Here is a 23,332-nt window from a genome sequence, read left to right as displayed (position 1 = left end):
GCTGGAGTGCAGTGGCCGGATCTCAGCTCACTGCAAGCTCCGCCTCCCGGGTTCACGCCATTCTCCTGCCTCAGCCTCCCGAGTAGCTGGGACTACAGGCGCCCGCCACCTCGCCCGGCTATTTTTTTGTATTTTTTAGTAGAGACAGGGTTTCACCATGTTAGCCAGGATGGTCTTGATCTCCTGACCTCGTGATCCGCCCGTCTCGGCCTCCCAAAGTGCTGGGATTACAGGCTTGAGCCACCGCGCCTGGCCTCGTTTCGCTCTTTAAAGCCCAGTGCCTTTCTGGGCCCCATAAGCTATCTACAGTAGGGCCATTTCCCTTCTTACATATCTGCTGTGAAATGGCACATGGGCTACGCAGAGGGACCTTCCAACTGGAGCATTCCAACATTCTCACGTCCAGCAGGTGAACTCGCAGAGTTGCCTTCACCTCTGGTGTCCGACTGCGATTTCTTTACCCCCACTGAGTCCCCTGAGACAGCACGGGCGAAAGACTGGACTTGGTCTTTGTCAATGTTTGTTTGTGTTTACCCAGAAGCTTGAAGGTTACTTCCCAAGTCACTTCAACATTGAAAGCTCAGTGCTGTCTTGCTCCTGGAGGTGCAGATCCGTCTCTTTTCGTTGACAACTGGGGCTTGAGGAAACCTCTTGTGACTGTTGACATTATTCCAAAGGTCAGAATTTCAAAGACCAACCATAAACAGATACTTTTTGCATCACCTCTCAAAACCAATGTGTTTTGTGGGGATGAACTGTCAGTCAGAAGGGTGCAGGGAGTATAGATGTGAAAAACAGAATCAGCTACTTGGAAGAAAACGCACTTTGGGGACAATTAAGAATAAATGAAAGACACAGGGGCTGATGCCTCTTGTTGGAGAATTCAAAGACGGCTTCTGTTCCAGCAAGCAAATTATTTATCCATTGTAGTCACGTGACCGTAGACCAAATCAAAATGACAGAGTCTGAGAAACTATGTCTTCAAGGGTGCATGGGAGTTAGAATTCTTTCTGGCCATCTAATTGCCCCTTCAAAAGGCATAGTCTAATGGCTAGAAGTAGCTTCCTCCCTCCAAATGCATCCTCCAGTTTTAAAATCTCCGATAAGTCTCAAGTGTCATGGCTGTAGTCGTCTGAGAAATAGCAGACACAATGCACCCCCTGCCCCAGTGACTAAGATCAAAAAATATTTTTTAGAAGTAAAAAATCTCAAGATGGCAGGGAACATCTTCCCAACGTCACTACCACCGGGTGCAGGGATGTGTCTGCGCCCTGAGAGCAGACCGCAGCACTGGGCGTCCCTCTGAACGCAGCAGAGGCACTCCAGTTCAAGTTCAAATTCAGGGTCGAGGGCTCCCCCTGCTAAGACTGCCAATCATCATAGGGGTCAAGGCATCAGAACTGCTGATTTTTCAAAAAATTTTCTCGAAGCAGCAGCAACCGCAGCAGTTTTCCTGCAAAGCAAACAAAATATGAATCTTGTTAATTCAGCAGGGCTTTTAAAATTATAATTAGTTGGTTGTGCCCCTTAGGAAAACCACAGATGATTTTTTTTAATAACGTATGTGTGCATGTGAGCGGGGAAAAAAAAGAAATCTCTTGATGGATTCCACCACTTACCAGAGTTGGGCTTTTTAATTTTTAGTTTGTGCAAGATATTTTTTTTTCTTTCCAACTTTTATTTTAGGTTCAAGGGGTACATGTGCAGGTTAGTTACATGGGTAAATTTGTGCAAGATATTTTAGGACCATTTGCAATATTGAAGGACAAGGCTTCTTTGTTTCACCTGAAGTAGAGCCGCTCCATCCATCTGGTCAGCTTGATCCCAGCATCAAAGTGAGAATGTGGCCTCAGGTATGGGGACATTTCCATGTGCTTTATGACCACGTCTGACCTGGGGCCCGCACACAGCTACCTGCCATCATTCCTGTGGATCTGAGGAGTACCCTACATTTATATCCCATAAGTTGGCAAAAGATACGACAGAGGTAACCAGAAACAAAATGCCACCAGGTTGATTTTGGGAATGTTTCCTCTGACAAATTGTAGGAGATGTGTATGCTTCAGTTGACATTGTGAATTATGTCTTATTTATCGGCCTGGAACTTTTTCTTTTTCCACAGGAATAATCTTCAACCACCAGATTTTTAAAATCAATATTATCTCAAATTTGGTTTCCGTCATAATACATCCTGCCATAAACCCATCTCATCCTGACAGGGAATATTATTGTGAAGAATAATCTTTTTTTTTTTCCTAACTTCTCAAATGATGCTGCTCCCAGAGTTGAAATCTTACATTAAGTTTTATTTATTTATTTATTTAAAGTAGGAAGGTAGGTGGGACATGGTGGCTCTTATTCCTATAATCTCAGTGCTTTGGGAGACAGAGGCAGGAGGATCACTTGAGCTCAGGAGTTTAAGGCCAGCCTGGGCAACATAGTGAGACCCCAACTCTACAAAAAACTTAAAAATTAGCCAGGCGTGGTGGTGCATGCCTTTTCTCACAGCTACTTGGGAGGCTGAGGTAGGAGGATCGCTTGAGTCCAGGAGTTTGAGGCTGCAGTGAGCTATGCTGACAACACTGCACCCCAGCCTAGGAAGCATCCAGATTGTGTGTATCTGAAATGATTCTTCCTTGGCCTGTGGTGTGACTCAGGTGAATTTCTGAGGCCAAATGGGGCTGAAGAGTGTAGGAAAGGAAGGCAGCCAGCTCCATGACCATCAGCAGGCCTCCTCAAGCAGTTCCAGCAGACGCTGTGTCCAGCTGCCCCAGCGTGGCCAGCCCAAATGTGCTGTCTTCATCCTCTGCACGGCCATCACTTCATAGGCTGCTGTTGTCTTCCATCACATCGAGTTCGAAGCATCCATGTCTGTGTGGAAGGACTCTACCCCCTCCCATCACCATTTCCTCCTCATTCTTCCCCCGCCAGACCCTGGCAGCAGGCCCGCCTTGGAATGCAACCCTGTCACCCAGTGAATTCATTCCCATCAGGCCTCCAAAGTGGCTCCAGTCCTTATGGTGGGAAGGTGGTTTGTGGCAAACCCTCGGGGTTTGTGGTCGCTAGGGACAAAACTGCTTCTGGGGGAGAGGGTGAAGGCGGGGCGGGGAGAAGGAGCGGACACAGCCTGGTTGCCCGTGGATCCAGGCACTCGTAGTGCAGGGCTGGGGCACCTCGCTGAGTGCCATAACCTAGGCCTGGGGGCACGAGGGTCCTTTCTTGCTCCAGGTTGTCCTCACAAGAAACAAAACTCTCTCCTACCTTATCAAGACTTTCATGTCCTTGCTGTTTTTGACAAAGAAGAATGGTCTTTGTAAATAGAATGCACAAGCCTTCCTGTTCACTTTTTGTGGATTTCTAAATAAGTGACAGGGGCATATGTAAGCTTCCTTTCCTCCGTAGGCCAAGTGTTTACTTAGTACTGATGTGTGGCCTTTACTATGAGGTACTGATTCATTTCTACCCCATCTTATTCTACAAAAATTCAAGGCAGCTTACAAGAATATGTATAATCAAAAAGGTTTGATTTTTTTACTTGGGCAGAAACCTCAGGCCCAGAAACAGACCTATCAGAAGAAAGGATGAAGACCAGGCCGGGTCCCATGGCTCACCGTGTAATCCCAGCACTCTGGGAAGCAGAGGCGGGAGGATCACCTAAGGTCAGGAGTTTGAGACCGGCCTGGCTAACATGGTGAAACCCCGTCTCTACTAAAAATACAAAACTTAGCCAGGCGTGGTGGCAGGTGCCTGTAATCCCAGCTACTCAGGATGCTGAGGCAGGAGAATCACTGGAACCTGGGAGGTGGGGGTTGCAGTGAGCCAAGATCGCACCATCGCACTCCAGCCTGGGTGACAGAGCAAGACTCCATCTCAAAAAACAAACAAACAACAACAACAACAAAAAACAGTGAGCAGCAAGAACTCACTCACAAGTCATCAACCCTGTGCAGTTCCATGCATGGAGCTGAGAAAATGGCTGTGGATTCCCCGCCCAAGATTAGGGAGCTGACTCGCTGCAGGGTCCAGGCCCCCGGCAAGGACATGAATGTTGGGTTTTCTTAGAGTCCTTCATAAGTACATGTGCCTCTTAGTCTCTCCTTTAGGGCTACATTGGGCTAGATTATTGATATCAAAGAAGGTATTCATGTGTAAACCCATCTCTCAATGATTCCAAAAACACCTGAGCTAGCTGGAGGTCCATGTGTCTGGGTGTGTGTAGGAGGTGGTATTCTTTGGGCTCGTAGAGCAGGCCAAGATCAGGAAGCAGCTCAGGGGACTAAAAACATGGGCATCGGCTTCAGAAACACCCAAGGGAACCACACTCCCCCTTTACAAGCTGCATGGCCGTGGGGGTATTATTTAGTCTCTGAGTCTCTGAGATGCAATTTCCCCATCTGTACAAAAGAGGGTGTCACTTCCTCTGATCTCACACATTGTCATAAGGACTACCCCCAGATGGTTACCAGCACCTCCTGAGCTGGTTATTGATCCCTCCTATGCACCAGACCCTGGTTTCGGGGCTTTGCTTGGATGCTCTCATGGGAGCCACTCAACAAGCTTAGGAAGTGAGACTCTCCCCAACCTGCAAGTCAGGCACTGAGCTTCCTCCAGTGAGAAAGCAGAGTCAGGGTGCAAACACAGCATTCTGATTTCAGGGCCCTCCACGCCAGCCGAAACGCTGCTCTTCTTCCTGCGTAGTCTGTGAGCAAATGTTCCATTTCTTTCTTATTCCTGTCTCTTAAGGCCTTCACAGACACCTCTTGAGGAGACCCAAGACTAACCTTTCAAATGGGTGCCTCCTGTAGACTATTTGGTCACGAAGTCCTGGGCATCAGAGCCACGATTCTTCTTCTTCTAGGGAAAGCAGAAGACATGTGGGAAGGATTAGGACTGTTTCCATCAGGCCCTGATTTATGAGCACACGTGAAAAGCCAATCACTTGCTACTGAGTGGAAGGTGCTCTTCAAGAGAGATTCTTGAAGCCTACATTCCCGACAACCCCCTGACAGACACCCTGGCCAACCTCGGAGTCCATCTCAGAGTCCAGTCTCCCCTGAGGCCCCTGTCACACGACCCTTCCTTTTCACACAGAGTCAGGGCCAAAGAGCTCAGCACCTCATCACACTCAGGTGTGTTTTGCCAAAACTCACGCTGATATAGCACAAGAGTGCCCTGTCACTTGCGATACTGGGGCTACGATGACTGCAAAGATGAGTCAGACACAGAAACAGCTTCTTCCAAAAGTTTTCAAATTGAGTAGACGACAGGAATGTGAATTCCACAAAGAGATTCAAGAACACAGAGAAAGAGTCCAGTTTAAGGATAGAGAAAAGCCGGGGCATTTAATACAGGCCTTAGACAAGTACTGACTTGTGGGCTGCTCTGGAAGCAGCAGTGGAGACAAGGCTCAAAATAAGAGCTGGGGGCGTCCTGGAGCAGGCCCTGACTGCAACTGGGTTGGGTCTGGTGTGGACCACGGGGAACGCGTAAAGATTTTTTCAGTCAAGGTCTGAGCTGTAATTAAGGAACTAATGATGTGATAGATTAGGGAAGAGGGTGAGTAGAGGTTGGATATCAGTTCACAGGTTGTTTTATTAGTTCACTGAGAGGGCATGAGCCAAGGACGTAACAGTGAGAATGGGAAGGAAGGCTCAGAGGCTTCTCAGCTCTGGGGGAAAGAAACCACGTCAAATTTGTGTCGTGTTCCTTCCTCTGGCCCCAGAACCCTGGCTAATTCTGCAGCCGGTGCTGAGTTCTAGTAGATTCCTAGTTTGGGAGTGCTTTGCCCCACCCCAGCTGAGAGCTGCTTCTGATGGAAACAGGTTACACACAGATGGTTGGACGTAAGAAAGGCTGGGAGTCATCGCATGTCACCTTGAGCATAATACAGAGGGCAGAGAACTCTCGGATGTTAACTTCTAAGAAAAAAAAATCCTTCTTAAATTTAGTGACAGTCAAAATGCTACTCAAGTGGTTACAAAATAGCAAGTGCTTTTAAGCTCGAAGCAAAAGAGACAAATAAAAATACACGAAAGACTTAACAATAGAATTTAGGTTGAAATGGTAAACAGTTTTGGATCAGAATTACATTTTCAACTTAAAGGTAAATTCTGATGTTGTAAAACCAAGATTATTCTAAAAATAAGCCTTCTGGGAAACTTCAGTCTCAATATTTCCTTGAAAAGTAAGATATACTAAGTTTGAATATTGACTTTGAGTAACACTAAAACTGTATGGTACAAGAAAGGTTCTGGAAGCATTGCTCAGGTCCCCTGTACCCAGCAGCCCATCAGCGGCAGGAGAGCAGAGCAGTGAGGCTCTGTCCGGACTCCAGAGCTCAGCCCTGTCCTGAGTGTTCTCAGCTATAGACACTAATGTGCCTGTTTCATGGGTTGCTATGAGGAGTGAGGGAGGTATTTTTTGTAAAGCAGTTAGAAGGGTGTCTCCACAATGCTGTATAATTATAACTGTAATAACTAGATTTATAAAATGGAATTTGTTTTTCATTAAAAAAAAAAAAACATCATCACTCTTGAACTATCTATTCACCTCAGGTACCAGCAGATGGATGGATACAAAAGGTGATTTTACTTGTTGCTACATGGTTTAAAAAATATTCTTAAACTTTTTAAACTGTACAATGTCATTAATTATCTGCTGTGGTTTCTATACTATCCTGCCATGTCAAAGTGTATTTGGACACCAATAAGCTTGGATAAAAATACATTGGTGGAAAATTGGCTCAAAATAGGTTGGTAACCCTAATAAGCAGTTTATGTAGTCTGGATGAGGTACCCACTAGGTAATAAGTCTATTTTTACTTGACATCAGTACCAATTATCAAGGAAAGGTATATTCAGACACAAATAAAACTTAGTGCCGATGCTGAATTTAGAAGTAAAGTTAATTTCAATAAAAACTGGATGTGGAAAAAGTGAGTACCTAAGGCATAGTCATTCCAAGGTTTGTTGGTCAGTGAAAAGTTCCATTCCAAAAACCTCAGGAAATGGAGAGCATGAGGAGCAAAGGTGGAAGAAACAAAAACGTATCAAACCCATGCTACACCACGGCAGGGCACCAGCCACCCTAACTGATGGGCACGTCAGACAGGTCCCTGGTGGGCCCAAAGGTTCGCATGGTGTCTTGCCTGTATGTGCATCTTGCCAATTGAACATCCTAGATGTTCAGTAAAGTTACTTGGGCATTGCACATCTGTTTCTGTGTTAATTATATAATCCACAATCATTTGGATGGGGACAACATGAAGGAGGCCAAGAAGCCAGTCAGGAGGCTGCAGTCATTCAGGGGAGGCATGTCCCAGGCCACGGTAACCATGGGAATGGAGAGAAATACACAGGCTCCAGAGGTAATTAGGGGATATCATGTACAGAACATGGAGGTAAATTAAACATGAGATGGGGGATTGAAGGAGAGGAAGGAAACAAAGAAGACGGGCGGGGGCTGGCTGAGGCCGCTCCGGGGGCATCCTTCGCTAGGAGGATGGCTGATGGTGAGGCGTGGTGCAGGGAGATGAGATTAGTTTAGGGGTGGGAAGATCCAGGTGGAAACATCTAATACACAGATGGATGTACGGTTCTGCAGCTTAGGAAAGATATCTTTGCCAAAGAGGCAGATGAGGAAGTTGGAATATGAATATCTGGTAATTAAGGCAATGAGAGTATGAAGATTTCATTGTAAGAAGTTATTACAGAGTGGGCTAGGTTATTCACCGTACTCAGTCTGTAGTCTAAGAGTCTCCCACACAAAGACTTGTATAGATATCTGGACCAAACTGAGTATTAGATAATTCTAATAGATTCAAATTATCTAATAATTAGATTCGGTGCCCAGAGCAGACCAAGCCAGGTGAGCACAGAATTTAGAATTCTGAATTCTGTTTTAAGGAGGCATATTTCTCCTGAATGAATATTACTATATATTCTCCAGAACTTTATATGTTTATAGGTTGTATGTCTGTATGTATGTGCACATGACAATGAATTAATTCATTCTATAATGGATACAACAATTTAATAATAAGCAGTTACGCTGAAAATACTCTATTAAACAACAAATACATTATTTTTAAAATGTAAACTGCCCAAAAAAGCATTTTAAGGCCAGGTGCAGGGGCTCACGCCTGTAATCCCAGCACTATGGGAGGCCGAGGTGGGTGGATCATGAGGTCGGGGTTTGAGACCAGCCTGACCAACATGGTGAAACTCTGTCTCTACTAAAATTACAAAATTAGCCAGGCATAGTGGTGTACATCTGTAATCCCAGCTACTTGGGAGGCTGAGGCAGGAGAATCACTTAATCCCGGGAGGTGGAGGTGGCAGTGAGCTGAGATCGCACCATTGCACTCCAGTTTGGGCAACAACAGCGAAACTCTGTCTCACAAAAAAATAAAAAAATAAAAATAAATAAATAAATTTTTTAAAAATGCATTTTAAGTAATTTAATACCCACACAAGATTTGTAGTCTGTGAGAAAAGGAATGAGAAAGAACCTTATTTAAGGTTAAGTTGACTCTAGCATCTGATCTGCAAAAGACAGGCAGACAGGAGAAAAAGAGGAAGAATAAGAAGCTGTGGTCACCTGGGCATTGAGTCTGGAGTGGAGCTTGTGGTCTGACAACCAGGGGTGCTTGAGAGCTTCGCTTGCACTTATTCGCCAACTAGAGGGAAATTCAGAAGGTGATTAGTAGAAGAAGGCCTGCATCTGCTGCTCAGTCTCAGCTCCAGCCTCTGCCTTTGGGAGACCAGATGGCCAAATGTCAAACTCATGGTCAATTCTGCCTTCTCTTGAACTGTGTGCTATCAGTGATGGCATAGGTGACTATCAAATCCCATCAGGAAAACATTAGTAAAGACAAACAAGGCAAATAATAAAAATCCTTGTTAATAACTGAACACTTACTTTCAAATATAAGTAACCATTTCTGTAGTATAACATCTGAACTTAGTAAAGTGGATTCCTATCCGTCAGTTGAAAAATAAATATATATTTATTATTGTAAGAGCAAAATGCTACAATGATTCTTGATGATTGCCAAAGCAGTTTATGTATTAAAACTTTTGAATAATAAACATTACTAACTTTTGAATTAAGAAGTTTTGAGTTAAATAGGTAGGGAAATAGAGTCAATGTAATTATTAAGAGAGGGACCAATAGATACTTTTACAAAGAAACAATATCCTTTTGGAGCTAGCAAAGGTTTATACAATTTTGGTAAATAATATGAAGAATAATAATATAGATTTACTATATTTGAATTCTAAGTTCTATAAATTTGTTTGATGTGCTAGGATTTATCACATTAAAACAAATAACCTTTCAAAATAAAAACTGTAGGCCAGGCGCAATGGCTCACGCCTGTAATCCCAGCACTTTGGGAGGCTGAGGGGGGCGGATCATGAAGTCAGGAATTCAAGACCAGTCTGGCCAACATAGTGAAACCCCATCTCTACTAAAAATACAAAAAATTAGCTGGGTGTGGTGGGGCACACCTGTAATCCCAGCTACTCAGGAGGCTGAGGTGGGAGAATCACGTGAACCCAGGAGGTGGAGGTTGCAGTGAGCCAAGATCATGCCATTACACTCCAGCCTAGGTGACAGCGCAAGATTCCGTCTCAAAAAAAAAAAAAAAAAAAAAAAAAAAAAAATCTGTAAGTGAATGCAACAATCTGAAGTCAAAGAGGTAGTTCCAAGCAGTAATGAAGCTTCAGTGTGTAGGATTGCTTCAATGCAATCGCTTCATCAAGTACCAAAATATTTAAGCATAAGATTTGAAAAGGAGATAAGTCTTTATTACAGTCAATGAACTTGGTGACAACGTCAAAATTATAGTGCCAAAAACAGGCAGAGGTAATTTTTAAAAATCTCTTGACTTCCACCAACCTCAGTTGGAAGTGTGGTTCTGATTAGTGTCATACATTTTCAGCATTGGATCTCCAGAGCCTTCCAATGGCTGACCAAGGTGAAAAATGATGATTCTGCACTCTAGTGTCGAACTTCTTAAATCCGGCTATTAAAAAGTTAACAATAACATTGTACTAATAATTAAACTTTTAATAACATTTCAAGTTTATTTTTGTACCCCAGAAATTTATTCTATGATAGTGGTGTTTGGCTTTTGGCTTTAGTTTCATCCAAGCATTGAATGGAATCCTAAGCTTGTTGCCACCGGCCCAGATGGGTATCGGATGCTCCTTGGGCATCCATGAAGCCCTCAGACTGAAGGAGTGAGCAGCACTGGAGCCCACTGGGTCCACCTCTGCATCTGCTCAGAGCTGGCCATGTGACTGCAGCACTGCTCTCAGCCTCAGTTTTCCCATCTGTAAAATGATGGTCTCCACAGACCACAGGATTATCCAGAAGCCAAATAAGATAACACACAAAAGTACACGTGTAAAACAGGTTCGCAGTAAATGTGGATTTCTCGTCCTCCGAAGATTTGAAAAGGTTGACAGTTTCCATGTGTTCACTGCCTTGGGTAGGGTAATGTGCTAGTAACAATAACCCTGGCTGTTATTGTGCCTTTCCATCAAGATTATTATTATTATTAATCCACTATTTGTGAATTGTCCCTCCTGTCTGGCTGATACTCCTAGCCTGGCTGGGTTCTATTCATTCTCTAAGGACTCAGTTCTGGCCTTATCTTTGTGTTAACCACATTTTATTACATCTTTTTAAAAAATACCTATCCCTTGTATTAGATGGTGAGTTACTGTAGGCAGGGACTGGATTTGTGCATCTATTCTTAACACATGGCACATTTCCTGGCACACAGTAGGTGATTGACACTTGAATGAAGGCATCTCTTGCCAGGCTCTGTGCCAGACCCCCTGCCTACACTGATTCCCCACTCCCTGTGACACCCTCCTACCTGTTGATCCATGGCCATGTGTATTGTGACTTTAAAGCCATAAAGATAATAAAACGGTAAGACAAGTGCTGTTGGTCCTGAAAGTCTTAACAGATTAAATCATTATATGGCTCAGGCAGAAAGCCATCTGAAACAGAGTGTTTGATGGGTTAATCACTATGCCCTTCTCCCTCTCTGATTCTAAAATGCAAATCCCTACATTCCAGTGTCATTCTTTTTCATCCACTGAATTTTGAATTAATGTGGTTTTAGCATAACAGAAAATAGAGGGCCATGTAATAGATAACAGCCAAGTGTGTGGCCGTGGGGGAAGGAGAACTATTTGTTTGAGCCTCCGTTCTGCCAATTACTGGTGGTGTGATCATGGGCAAACGACCTGGGATCTTCCACCCAATTTCTGCCTTATGGAGTTGCGGGCAGGAGTGGTGGTTAAAAGAGATAATGTCTACGAAGCACTTGGCACGATCTGGCCCATAGTAGGTTCTCAAATGAAATGGTAGTTAAAGATTCAGCTACACAGAACCATATACAGCTTTGTAGAGGTGAAAGGAATCCTAGAAATACTTCTCCTAAGTCCTTCATTTTGACAGTGAGTCAACTGAGGCCCAGCAGGAGCTCATGGTTGGTACGGCTGCATGATAAATGGCAGGAGGAGAAAGGTTTGTGTAGCTTCATGACCAAAGCAGTCCCAGATCGCAGTAGAGTGGGTCAAGAGGATCAAACTTCATTCTATCTATGACTTTGCACGAGCATCACAGATGTTAGTAAGGCAATAAATTCTAACAGCCCTGGTGGTACGCCCTGCTTTCTGATCATCCCTACTGTGCCCAGAGCACAGGACGAACTTGGTTACCTCTTCTCCTTAATCAGAAGCTTGGAGATGAACTCCTTGGCCTCCTCTGAGATGTCCTGAAATTCTTCATCCTCTAAGTCCCACCTGCAGGCCAGGATGTTGTTCAGCGTCTCAGCATCATTGTCACCCAGGAAAGGGGACAAACCGCTAAGTCTGGAGGACACAGGGTCCAGAGTGAGTATTTTTTAAACAGCTTCAACCCCTTTCCATACAGATTGCTTTTCTGGTTCTGCCATTCAAAGGTGAGAGAAGGAAAATAATGTAATCCCAAAGCATAATTTTATAATATATTATTGCAATCAAGAAAATGCTTGCCACTTCCACACAACTCCTAATTAAACAACTGTGACAATAAAGACAGTAGCAACAACAGAATATGAATATGAATATCAGCTTCCTTTTTAAATCACTTTACAGCTCACAAAGTGCTACTACATGCTCAGATGGCAAATGCCAGGCATGTCATCTCTGAGGGGTGAGGCTAGCCTGAGTCACTTAGCAGATCAGAATATGAGCTTTTTTTTTTTTTTTTTTTTTTTTTTTGAGATGCAGTCTTCCTCTGTCACCAGGCTGGAGTGCAGTGGTGTGATCTTGGCTCACTGCAACCTCCGCCTCCCGGGTTCAAGCAATTCTCCTGCCTCAGCCTCCCAAGTAGCTAAGATTAGAGGCGCACACCACCAAACCTGGCTAATTTTTGTATTTTTAGTAGAGACGGGGTTTCACCATGTTGGCCAAGATGGTCTCGATCTCTTGACCTCATGATCTGCCTGCTTTAGCCTCCCAAAGTGCTGGGATTACAGGCATGAGCCACGCGCCGGGCCATGTGAGCTGTTTAAATTATTTTTTGGTTTTTAGGTTGTGTCCTAGGAGTTAAAGTGATTAATGAAGAGGACACACATTTACTTTTCCAAATGAGGTGCAGGGAAAGAATTCAGTCCTTTCACCCACAGGATTCAACTGAACCTAGAAAGCAACTGAGGATGGGACAGTGTTATTTATTTTTTACAGACCTCAATTGGGGCTTTTATTTAAAATGGCAAAACCGCAGAAAATAAGCATGGAGATGGAGAAGGGTCAGAGACAGGGAGAGCTACTCACAGCATATAGGCGATGACCCCCACACTCCACATGTCAGTTGGAAAGGAAACAAAATCATAGTTCACAACTTCAGGGGCGAGAAATTCTGGGGTTCCAAAGTTCACCTTCAGCTTCTCTCTGGGTTTGTATCTGCAATTTAAGAGACAACGTGGAAGGATGGAAGTGTCAATCAAAAATCATGAACACTGAAATGATGCAGTCTATGAGACAAAATAACTTCAGCCATACATACAGCAAACTTCAAATAAACAAACATTAAAGGAACCCAAACAATGAAGAAAGAGTGTCAAAAACTTGTACAGCGGTCCCAGAAAATTTAAAAGTCAAAATTCATACTAGGAAACCTTAATATGTTGAACCAGTTGTAGGAGAAGCCACTGTGAATAATTAGAACATCTGAATTATAGAAGATGACAAGAGGAAACCTGATACAGTCATTGACATGGGGATGACTGGAGTAAGCCTGTATTAATGAATAAACAGAGTACTGCAATATTTACAACATCCATTTTATACACATCGTCGATGTGCTGAATTGTTAACGTGTCCATGTAAACTCTTTGTTCGCTCTTTGTGCCAGAACCCTTTGCAATCTTGCTTACGTTGTTAATATTTTTAAAGTAAATCTTCTCTGTACAGATGGAACAAATATGAAAGATGAAGACAAATACTTGCAAATGCTAAATTAATGGCTTCTAATTTAATAAACTTCACTGTATTAGGTTTTAATTTTTTATACTTTTTACTGCATGCATTATAGAAACTTCTAAACACTCAAGTCTCAAATTTAGCAAGTTAAGGCCAAACATAATAATTTTTGTTAAATTAGTTATAAATGAGATCATGAAACCAAGGAGCAGATCTGATATATGTTTGCAAAGAAAGGGCACCCATCATGTCCCCTACCTCCATTCGTACACCTATGTCCAAATAGACATACCTTCTGGCCAATCCAAAATCAATAATTTTTATTTGCTTAGCATCCCGATTCACACACAGGATATTCTCAGGCTGCCAGGAGAAAGAGACACATTAGCAATGAAAACAACCATCATTCACTCAAATTGTCCTTGAACCACAACTAAAAATACAACGATGCTCAGAAAAAACATATCAGGCCTTTCACTTCGGGGCGGGCTTGTCCGTGTGGGTACTTTCTCCTTTAATTATGTGGTGGATGAGGTTGCGGGTATCCTGCCAACCCTGCATTACCCAGCCTGTCCTCTCCACGGCTTCACAGTTCACCATAATGCCTGAGTTCAGGCAGAGGCCTTGAGGGGAGCAAGAAGAGGAGGCTGCTTCAGTCCTTCCCAAATGCACTGTGGAGGCCCGCTCAGACCCGACATCTGCCTCTCTAAATTATTGAGTATGAATTTCCCCTTCTTGGAGAAGTAGTTTTCCCAAGATTTATGAGTTCCAAGAGAATTGACCTGCTCCATTTAAACAGCCGCACTGAACATGCACTATACTGTGAACGTTCCGGCCTCCAGAGCTTCCCTTTGCTCAACGCTTATGGGAAAGTCGCACGGGAGAGGAGGGCTTTTCTCTCCAGTCATTCTTCAGTCTCGGCAGTTCCGAGGTTTTGCTGAGTTTGGTCTCAATGCCTAAATCCCCTAAGTGTTCCCTTGGAGCTAGGCCCTGGTAAGACCTTAGCCTGCTAACCTGACCGCCTTGGGGTGTAGGGGAGACAAGTAGGTTGTAGTGCAGCCTCAGGGCTCACAGAATGTCCGACAAGTGCACCTAATGTTTACTGGGGTCGAAAAACGGAGGTCTGGGGAAAGTAAGTGATTTCATATAAAGTCAAGGCCATTTATAAAAGAGAAACAAAGTTTTCAAAGAGTTAAGAACCCTCAGTCCCAACTCTTTATGAGCTGGAGGGCACCAGCCCAGAAGCCGAATGCTCAGGATCCCATTCCTCAGCCTTCAGTGGGAGCAGGCTCCCCCTCCCCAACCTGTCCGGATGGAGAAGAGGTTCCAATGAGATCAGAATTCAGAGACACGTTATGAAATGACACAGTGTCTCCTTATCAATATTCAATAGTACATTTGGTTGGGTAGAATATCTTTGGAAGCCCTTTTCTAAAATATCTCTAAAACAGATGTTTGTGAGTCAAAGTCATTGTAGAGAAGGGGTGTTATGTGAAACATTTGGTTTCGTGCTTAAATAACTGACGGATCATGTATAAAGCTGTCCAATTGTGAAGGAGTACTGTGGCATCAAAAAGTTTGCAGGATATAGAGAAATGTTTTGAGGGCATTTCAAAAAGTTAGCCTTTTTATGATGATAAAATTAAAGAATGTTCATTGGATAAAATTTGCAAAACAGAAAAATATAAAACAGACTGTTTGTAAGTCACCTATAATCTCCCCCCACATAGTGACAATCATTCTTAATATTTTTGGCCCTTTTCCTTCCAAGGATCTTTCAGAAAAGCAGCTCCTTAATGACCCATCCAGCTGTCACCTTCTTTATGATCTTTGCATCCAAGAAATAACTAAAATTGCCCGCTGCAGGTCCTCAATCAATGTTATGAAGCCCCATATGGAGTCATTTGACTTACAATAGGTTTGCTCTTAATTCCAGTTGCCAATCAAATCCCTTTAGGGATATCTGCAGAATATCTACATTCAATGAAAACGCTCCATGAAAGCATGCATTATCAAACTCAGCTCATAGCGAAGGTTTTGCTAATGATTTTTAACCTCTGACTTTGTCATTTTATAAACCACTTCCTCCTGCTCTCCTCCTGCTCCAAAGTGAATGGGGAAGGCAAGGCACATAAATCAAGACAGTGAGGGAAGCCAAGTTATAGGAAGAGAGGCCCATGGAAACCTATTTAAGGAGGCTAAATTTATTTAGCTATGCAATCCCTAGTGACATGCAATAGACGGGATGTTATATAGAATATATATTTTATCTTACTGTCGTGCTGTGCAAACAGGGAAATGAGAAAATGACCAAGCCACACAAGATGTACTTTATGATACTTAGTCCCAACATGGGACTTGATCAGGGTTATGGGGCCTAGGTCTTTTATTGGTTGTAACTAAGACTACGTACAGTCCGATTCTAGGAGTTTCATAGTGAGATATAATGAGAGAGGTAAAGAGGGAAGGGGCGATCAATAGGAGGAGAAAGAAAGGCGGTTTGGCTTCTCTGTGCTTTCTACCATTGGCACTGGGGTGCCCGCCCCACCCTCTCTGCCCCTTAGCACTTCCGCCCCGTTCTTCCGACTGCCCTCTGCTCCATTCTCCATAGGATTCTATTCCACGGGGCAGCAAACCCACAGAAAAACAAGTCCCAAAGTCCGGAGCTTCCTGAGTGACTCGAGGAGCTGCCGGCAATTCTTGGAGACCTGGAAAGGTTGGCTACTACTTAGGGAATTCTGAGTTAGCTAAAATCCTCTCACCTACTTGTTCTGACAAGAGGGATACCACATGGCTACCGCTGTGGTGGTGGTGGTGGTGGTGACTGTTTTAATTCTAAACTTTTAGGGAAACCATTGCCATATAGATTTCCTTAACGCAGGCAAATTACAAGAATCTGAATATTAGCTCCTGAAGATGGAACATGCAAAATATTAGGGAGTGACAAAAGCTGAGAATAAGGAGATGAGGGTAACAATTCAGATGTTTATTCATTTCTGAAATGACTGTACCAATTTCCCCAGTGGCGTATAATAGCAGACAGGGCCCACTCACTGAGCAAGGCGTGGAAAGGATACAAAATCTCACAGGATACAAAACACCCTTACCTTCAGGTCCAAGTGGAGAATGTACATCTGATGCATGTGCCTTATCCCCTCACATATCTGCTTCATGAACAGGATGGTATCAAGTTCCGTCAAATTGTAGTTCTCATCAATGATGCGGTCAAACAGCTCCCCACCATCCACGCTGCAGAGGGAAGAGGCGCGAAGCCCTCAGTCCTGATTTCCTAACCACCATGCGCTTTTCTTGTAGTGACTTGGCGTGCAAGTTCTGCTACCTCTTCTGAAAGGTGTATGTGCAGTTATTTCTCCGCCTTATTTGCTGTCTTACTTAGATGATTCTTATCTTGAAGGCCTGTATTTTATATACCTTCAATCTCACAAATGGAAATCCTCAAGCCAACCCTCCATCTTTTTTGGGTGCGTTTTTTTTTTTTTTTTTTTTTTTTTTTTTTTTTTTTTGAGACGGAGTCTCACTCTGTTGCTCAGGCTGGAGTGCAGTGGCAGGATCTTGGCTCACTGCAAGCTCCGCCTCCCAGATTCAAGCGATTCTCATGCCTCAGTCTCCCAAGTAGCTGGGATTAGAGGCACACGCCACCATGCCCAGCTAATTTTTGTATTTTTAGTAGAGATGGGGTTTCACTGTGTTGGTCAAGCTGGTTTTGAACTCCTGACCTCAAGTGACCCACCAGTCTTGGCCTTCCAAAGTGCTGGGATTACAGGCATGAGCCACCGCACCCGCCCTCAAAGCCCCTTTATCCAGTGTCTTCAGCTCTGGGGTGAGCCCACATGTATCATGTTCTAAAGATACTGAAGAGAAAGAGGACCCTAAGAACTCTGGGAGGGGAACTCCAAGCCCTGACTGAAAGTAGTCAGGGTCTCAGCCCTCTAACTCTCCAGTGCTTCTATGTGGCTGGTGCTAGACACAGTAATTTCCCTTATCCTCTGGGACACCTTCCAAGACCCTTCATGGATGCCTGAAACTGTGGATAGTACTGAACCCTGTATATACTATGTTATTTCCTATAGATACATAACTCCGATAGTTTGATTCATAAATTAAGCACAGTAAGGGATTAGCAACAATAACTAAGGGTAAAATAGAACAATGATGACAATATGCCAGCTGCACTATTCTTGTGCTTTGGGGCCATTGTGAAGTAAAACAAGAGTTCCGTGAACACAAGCACTGCGATGCCTCCACAGTCGATCTGATGACCCAGTCGGCTACTAAGTGACTAACCGCAGGGAGTGGTGGAGATGCTGGACAAAGGGATGATTCACGTCCTGGGTGGGACCGAGCGGGACGGTGGGAGATTTCATCAGGCTACTCAGAACAGTGTGCAATTTAAAACCTGTTGATTGTTTACTTCTGGAATTTTCCATTTAATATTTTGGGGCCTCGGGTAACTGAGACCATGGAAAGTGGAAGTGTGGATAAGGGAGGACCAGGAACCTATACTTTTTATTCAGAATGCCTGATTGCAGAATGAAAAACAAAACGGAATCACAATATCAATTCCGTGTTGGAATTGCAGTTGGTCCTCCCCATTCGTGGATCCTGCTTCCACAGGTTCGAACAATCGCAGATCAAAATGTTTGACCAAAAAACAATAAAAATTGACAATACAACAACAAAAATAACACAAACTTTTTAAAAATACAGTATAACAACTGTATAAGTGGCATGTGCAGTTTATCAAGTATTATAAGTAGTCTAGAGATTATTTAAAGTACTCGGGGGGATGGGCATAGGTTATATGCAAAAGACTACACCATTTTATACCAGGAACTTGAGTGTCCTCTGGTTTTGGTGTTTGCGGGGATCCTGGGACCCTCTCAGATTCCAAGTAATGACTGTACTCGGTTTCTGACTAACCTGTCCTTATGTTTTATAAAGATGAGTTTAAATGGAAGCTTCTTAGCCCGAATCATCAACCGTTTTTGACATGTGAATACGGTGAAAGTAAGATGTAGCTCAAAAACCACTTTCCTCCAGGTTGCCCTGGCTAGTATTTAAGCTTGATTTTTGACAAACAGCTTAGATACAAAGCTAGATCTACTTGGTCCCGCTACTTCTTATCAATAAAATCCTGTATGGAGATGCGTAATCCCAAGCCGTTTCCCTTGGAGAACTGATGAGATTGTGTGATCCGCACGAATCAGAGTCTGCGGGGACAAGCTTGGTTCTGGCCCCACTGCAGCAAGACGGAGCTACTGACGCACAGTCGTGGTCATGAGTGGGTCAGGGAGGGGCAGAGGGGATACGCACTACTCCATGACCAGGACAATGTCGTCCTTAGACTCAAAGGCATCGTACAGCTGGATAAGGTTCGCGTGGTCCAGCTGGTTCATGACGCTGATCTCGTTCTTCACCTCCTCCTGAGAAGCAGGAAACAGTGCATTAGTGTGGCCAAGACAGGACAGGGAGAGAGGGGACCACCTCCCACAGGCTGTACCTTGTCCTTCATGCCTCTGGTCTTGATGATTTTGGCTGCCAGCTTCAGACCTGTGGCCGTCTCCTCACACTTGTGAACCTGGCCGAAACGCCCGCTGCCAAAAAAGAGGAAGCAGTGTAGCATGAGGCCCTGTGGTCAGCTGCCACATAGACAGCACACAGTGGCCCCAGTATTTCTCCTGCTAAGTCTGGATGAGCAGCCCTATGAGGAGTTCTTTCCATAAACTTCTAGAACAGTATTTGTCAAGGTGTGGTCTGTGGGTCACTTGCATCAGAATCACCTGGGAGCTGTTAAGAAAGCAGGTTTCAGCCGGGTGCTGTAATCCCAGCACTTTGGGAGGCCGAGGCGGGAGGATCATGTGGTTAGGAGTTCGAGACCAGCCTGGTCAACATAGTGAAACCCCATCTCTACTAAAAATACAAAAAATTAGCCAGATGTGGTGGCAGGCACCTGTAATCCCAGCTACTTGGGAGGTTGAGGCAGGAGAATCACGTGAACCCAGAAGGCGGAGGTTGCAGTGAGCGGAGATCACACCATTGCACTCCAGCCCAGGTGACAGTGTAAGACTCCATCTCAAAAAAAAAAAAAAAAAAAAAAAAAAGAATCCAGGATTCTAGGCCCTACCCCAGACCTCCTGAGGCAGGAATCCAGGGGTAGGCCCCAGAATCTACATTTCAGCACATTTCTTGGGTGATTCATATGCACCCTAACATTTGAGAATCACTTTTACAGACAATGCAGAACCTTTCTAAATACATATGAATGTTATAAGCTGGGCTTTGTCAGCATATGAACAAGAGAGCCCACCTTCAGATATATAAAATTATTTTTGAAAACTGCATATGTAACAGTACTGCATATATATCCATATAGTCAAGACTGCATATTGCCCAGTCACCTATGAGCTTGAATATAATCGTAAGACAGCTTCGTACCTACATAATCACATACAGATGTGCACAGTTGCGAGCAGTTTTAAATCTAATTTGCTTACTTTGATTTCTTATTTAGTAAAATATGCTAGAACACGTGTCCCTGCTCTGCAATGGTGGATGTCACAGTTGGGAGTGAGGAATAGCTTCCCTAGCAACACAGTGAACCCGAGGCAAGCCCTATGACAAGGCAGAGCACTTCAACGATGAAAGTCATGGCAACGCTGGGCAGATGCAGGAGCACTGACGGCCGCCACATCCCATCCTGGGGCTGCACCCCAGCACAGAGGCAGATGAATCTTGGAGAATGACACAGGACTACCATAAACATAGCCACGGGGTGACTTCAATTCCAACCTCTGTTCCAGATGGAGTCTCTATGGGAATACATGGACACAGGCCCAGCCACCTCCTAAGCGGCTGTTATGAAAATGTTTTGTTTTGTTTTTCCCTTCACTAGCAATGGCCCCAGAACCTCCTGAGCCAGCAGTGGTGCCCATCACTGTCTGACTTCCCCGCTCCTTCAACCCTCTGACTGTTTCCCCTGATTTATTCTGCAAAGGCCCTGAAGGTTGAGGCCAACTCCCAGGATTCATGCTGGTTCAACACAGTGATAACCTTATGCTCACTGAACATGCCAAGCAGGGGTGATAGATGCCCTCCAGGTCACAGAGCAGGAGATGAACCCCCAGGAAAATTCAGGGGCCTGCTGCTGTGGGCAGGTTTTTTGGGATCCAGTGATCCTTGGCATGTTGCAATATTTCTGCCAAAAGTAAAAGATAAGTTGCTGCATCTTGAACCTCCTACCACTAAAAAGGAGGTGCAGCACTTGGTGATGTCTGAATTTTGAAGGCATCCACGCACATTTGATCATGCTCCTCTAACTTATTTGCTAAGTGAATTATGGCTGCCAATTTTGGTGAAGCCCATAACAAGAGCTGACGGGCAGCTGGTCTAGACTGCAGTACCAAAGAGAAGATCCCATGGTGCCCAAACAGACAGAAAGGAAGTTTCAAAGGAGCAATTGACAAACCTTGACCAGAAAAAACAGCACAAATCCTGGGAATTCTTTCAAAGCTTCTTCTGCAAATAACTATTCTCGGTTAGAGAAATACTTGCTGGCTTGCCACTGATGTCCCTGAAGACCCAAATACCTCAGGCTTCCATGGCACCAGTTCATGCTGTGGAATTCCTGTCTCTCCCTCAGCCCTACCCCGCAGTCTCATGGGGCATTCTATGAGATCAGCCAGATCAGGAAAGGAAAGTCCAGGTGGTTCCATTCGGCAGAGGGCAAAGAAACACAGAGTGGGAAGAGGAAGAAGGGACTTCACAAATATCAATGACTCCCTAAAGACCACTTGCAGAAGCCTGAACTGCAGCAGCAATGCATGCTTTCTTTGTGTTGGTGAGTACATTTTGCATGTATACGTGCAGAGGTTCTGCTTTCCTCTTCCTATTTTACACAGACATGCTGATGGCAGCAAACATTGTAATTTAGACTTTGAGTTACAAGATATCATAGGGGGGTTGTGAAAGAAGTAGAAGAAGAAAGAACACCCTTCCCCCACCCCCAGCATGAAGCTGGTCCCTGATGGACTTTAATTTTCTTTCTGGATTTTTTTCTTTTTCTTTTTTTATTTGAGACAGAGTCTCACTCCGTCACCAGGCTGGAGTGCAGGGGCCCGATCTCAGCTCACTGCAACCTCAGATTCCCTGGTTCAAGCGATTTTCCTGCCTCAGCCTCCTGAGTAGCTGGGATTACACGCATGTGCCACCACACTCAGCTAATTTTTGTATTTTTAATAGAGACGGGGTTTCACCATGTTGACCAGGATGCTCTCGAACTCCTGACCTCAAGTGATCTGCCCGCCTCGGTTTCCCAAAATGCTAGGATTACAGGCGTGAGTCACCACGCCCAGCCTTTAATCTTCCTTCTTTAGGGAGAGTGTGCATTTAAATGTCCCTAAAATAAGTTATTTGCTGAGCAAAGTAATCAATTGAAATGGATAATAGTAATTAATATAGCAACAACATAAATGAAAAACCAGCAACAATGACAGAAAGACCTAATACAGGCCACAAGAACTACATGCTGTTGACTCATTTCCATGTTGTCTCCTGGAGGCTGCACTATGGCTTTGGACTGCTGGTCAACCTTCTGGTGACTCACAATGGGTTTTTCTTTCTTTTAGACATTACAACATGGGAAGTAAAGTAGATAATAAATGTGGAGTTTAGTCACCACATTAACCTTTCTGGCATCAGTGACAATTTTCAGAAATGGATACGGTTTCTTAAAATGTTTGTTTCTAACGTTTCTAGTTCTCAGGTCAAGACAGGCAGACATTTACGAAGTCATCTGGCCCCCTGTCTTTGCACATTCTCCTCTTTTGTTGAGAGAATGCTAATAATATTCAGCATGACTCACCCTCCTAGGATTTCTGTCTTGCTCACAGTATAGAAGCTGTTGACCGCTCCTTGCTTGGCTGTCACAATACGATGATCAAATGGGGCAGGAGGAGCCGGGATGTCAACTAGAAGGTGAGAGAAACAGAAGGGCCATCTGTCAAGCAGGCTGACCTCGTTAAGGCAGCAAGCCTGGGCCTCATAGTAAAAATGTGCTCATTTAATAATAAAATACAAGGAGCCATCTGTTTGATTCCTAATGATTCAGGGATATAAATTTCCACTTGAGATTATGAGCTGTGACTCATAAAGGTGATCCTGACACCTCTGAGAAACAGTGTCAGGGCGGTTCAATGGTTGTCCATGCCATCTTCAGGATCACTTTTAGAAATGTCAAAATAGTTGAAAACACAGTTCAAACAGGTAATACTTCCAAGCCTGAGACCATTCAAATTCAAACGTGAGAAATTGTTTGATCCATTTTTTAAATGTATTACTGATATAATCCATTATTTTAATTAAAGCGGAGAGAAAAAAGAAAAATGAAACATTTCTTCAGGTTATTGAAACGCTTGATATTATATATTACTTTCCAAAATGTCTTGGACTTTATTTAAGACACATTTAAGACACAAAGATGAATTTTTCCTGGCTGACTGGAAATAAAACACCCAATAAAACCAGGTAAGTGTGTATTCAACAGCGATCAAATTTCTCCCACTTTCTCCCCTTCCACCTTAAGTGTTTAAACGATCGTCCACATCAGCAACAGCTCTAACACACAATTGCTCAGGGATATTCCTCCCAGTATTCTTTTACCTTTCCATGACTACTGCTGTTAAAATTGGCTTGCCATGAACCTGCTCATTGTCTGCTAATTCATTTATTAAGCAGCTACTGCATGCATACAATAAGAATACAAAGGGAAGTAAGTAAATAAGAGCTTTGCTTTCAGAAAGAATCTACATTTATTTAACAAACGTTTC

General features: G+C 43.9%; 1 protein-coding gene across 2 annotated transcripts in view; it reads right to left on the bottom strand.

The window, feature by feature from the left end:
- Positions 1-202: 202 nt before the first annotated feature.
- Positions 203-23,332, bottom strand: part of MYLK4 (myosin light chain kinase family member 4) — a 99,390-nt gene continuing 76,260 nt past the window's right edge. The window contains exons 5-14 of one of the 2 annotated variants that reach the window (XM_017850347.1): positions 22,369-22,474; positions 19,009-19,102; positions 18,822-18,931; positions 16,595-16,736; positions 13,780-13,850; positions 12,840-12,968; positions 11,742-11,894; positions 8,599-8,677; positions 4,782-4,854; positions 203-1,453 (exon numbers count right to left, since the gene is read on the bottom strand). In XM_017850347.1, coding sequence (XP_017705836.1) covers positions 4,807-4,854; positions 8,599-8,677; positions 11,742-11,894; positions 12,840-12,968; positions 13,780-13,850; positions 16,595-16,736; positions 18,822-18,931; positions 19,009-19,102; positions 22,369-22,474 — 932 coding nt within the window. In that variant the 3' untranslated portion in view covers positions 203-1,453; positions 4,782-4,806. The remainder of the gene's footprint in view (positions 1,454-4,781; positions 4,855-8,598; positions 8,678-11,741; positions 11,895-12,839; positions 12,969-13,779; positions 13,851-16,594; positions 16,737-18,821; positions 18,932-19,008; positions 19,103-22,368; positions 22,475-23,332) is intronic. The other variant, XM_017850345.1, reaches the window with a different exon arrangement.

The sequence above is a fragment of the Rhinopithecus bieti genome, unplaced genomic scaffold (assembly GCF_001698545.2).
Source record: "Rhinopithecus bieti isolate Rb0 unplaced genomic scaffold, ASM169854v2 scaffold_32012, whole genome shotgun sequence".
Classification (NCBI taxonomy): Eukaryota; Metazoa; Chordata; class Mammalia; order Primates; family Cercopithecidae; genus Rhinopithecus; species Rhinopithecus bieti.
The sequence above is the reverse complement of the archived record's forward strand: the minus strand, read 5'-3'. Positions and strand labels throughout refer to the sequence as shown.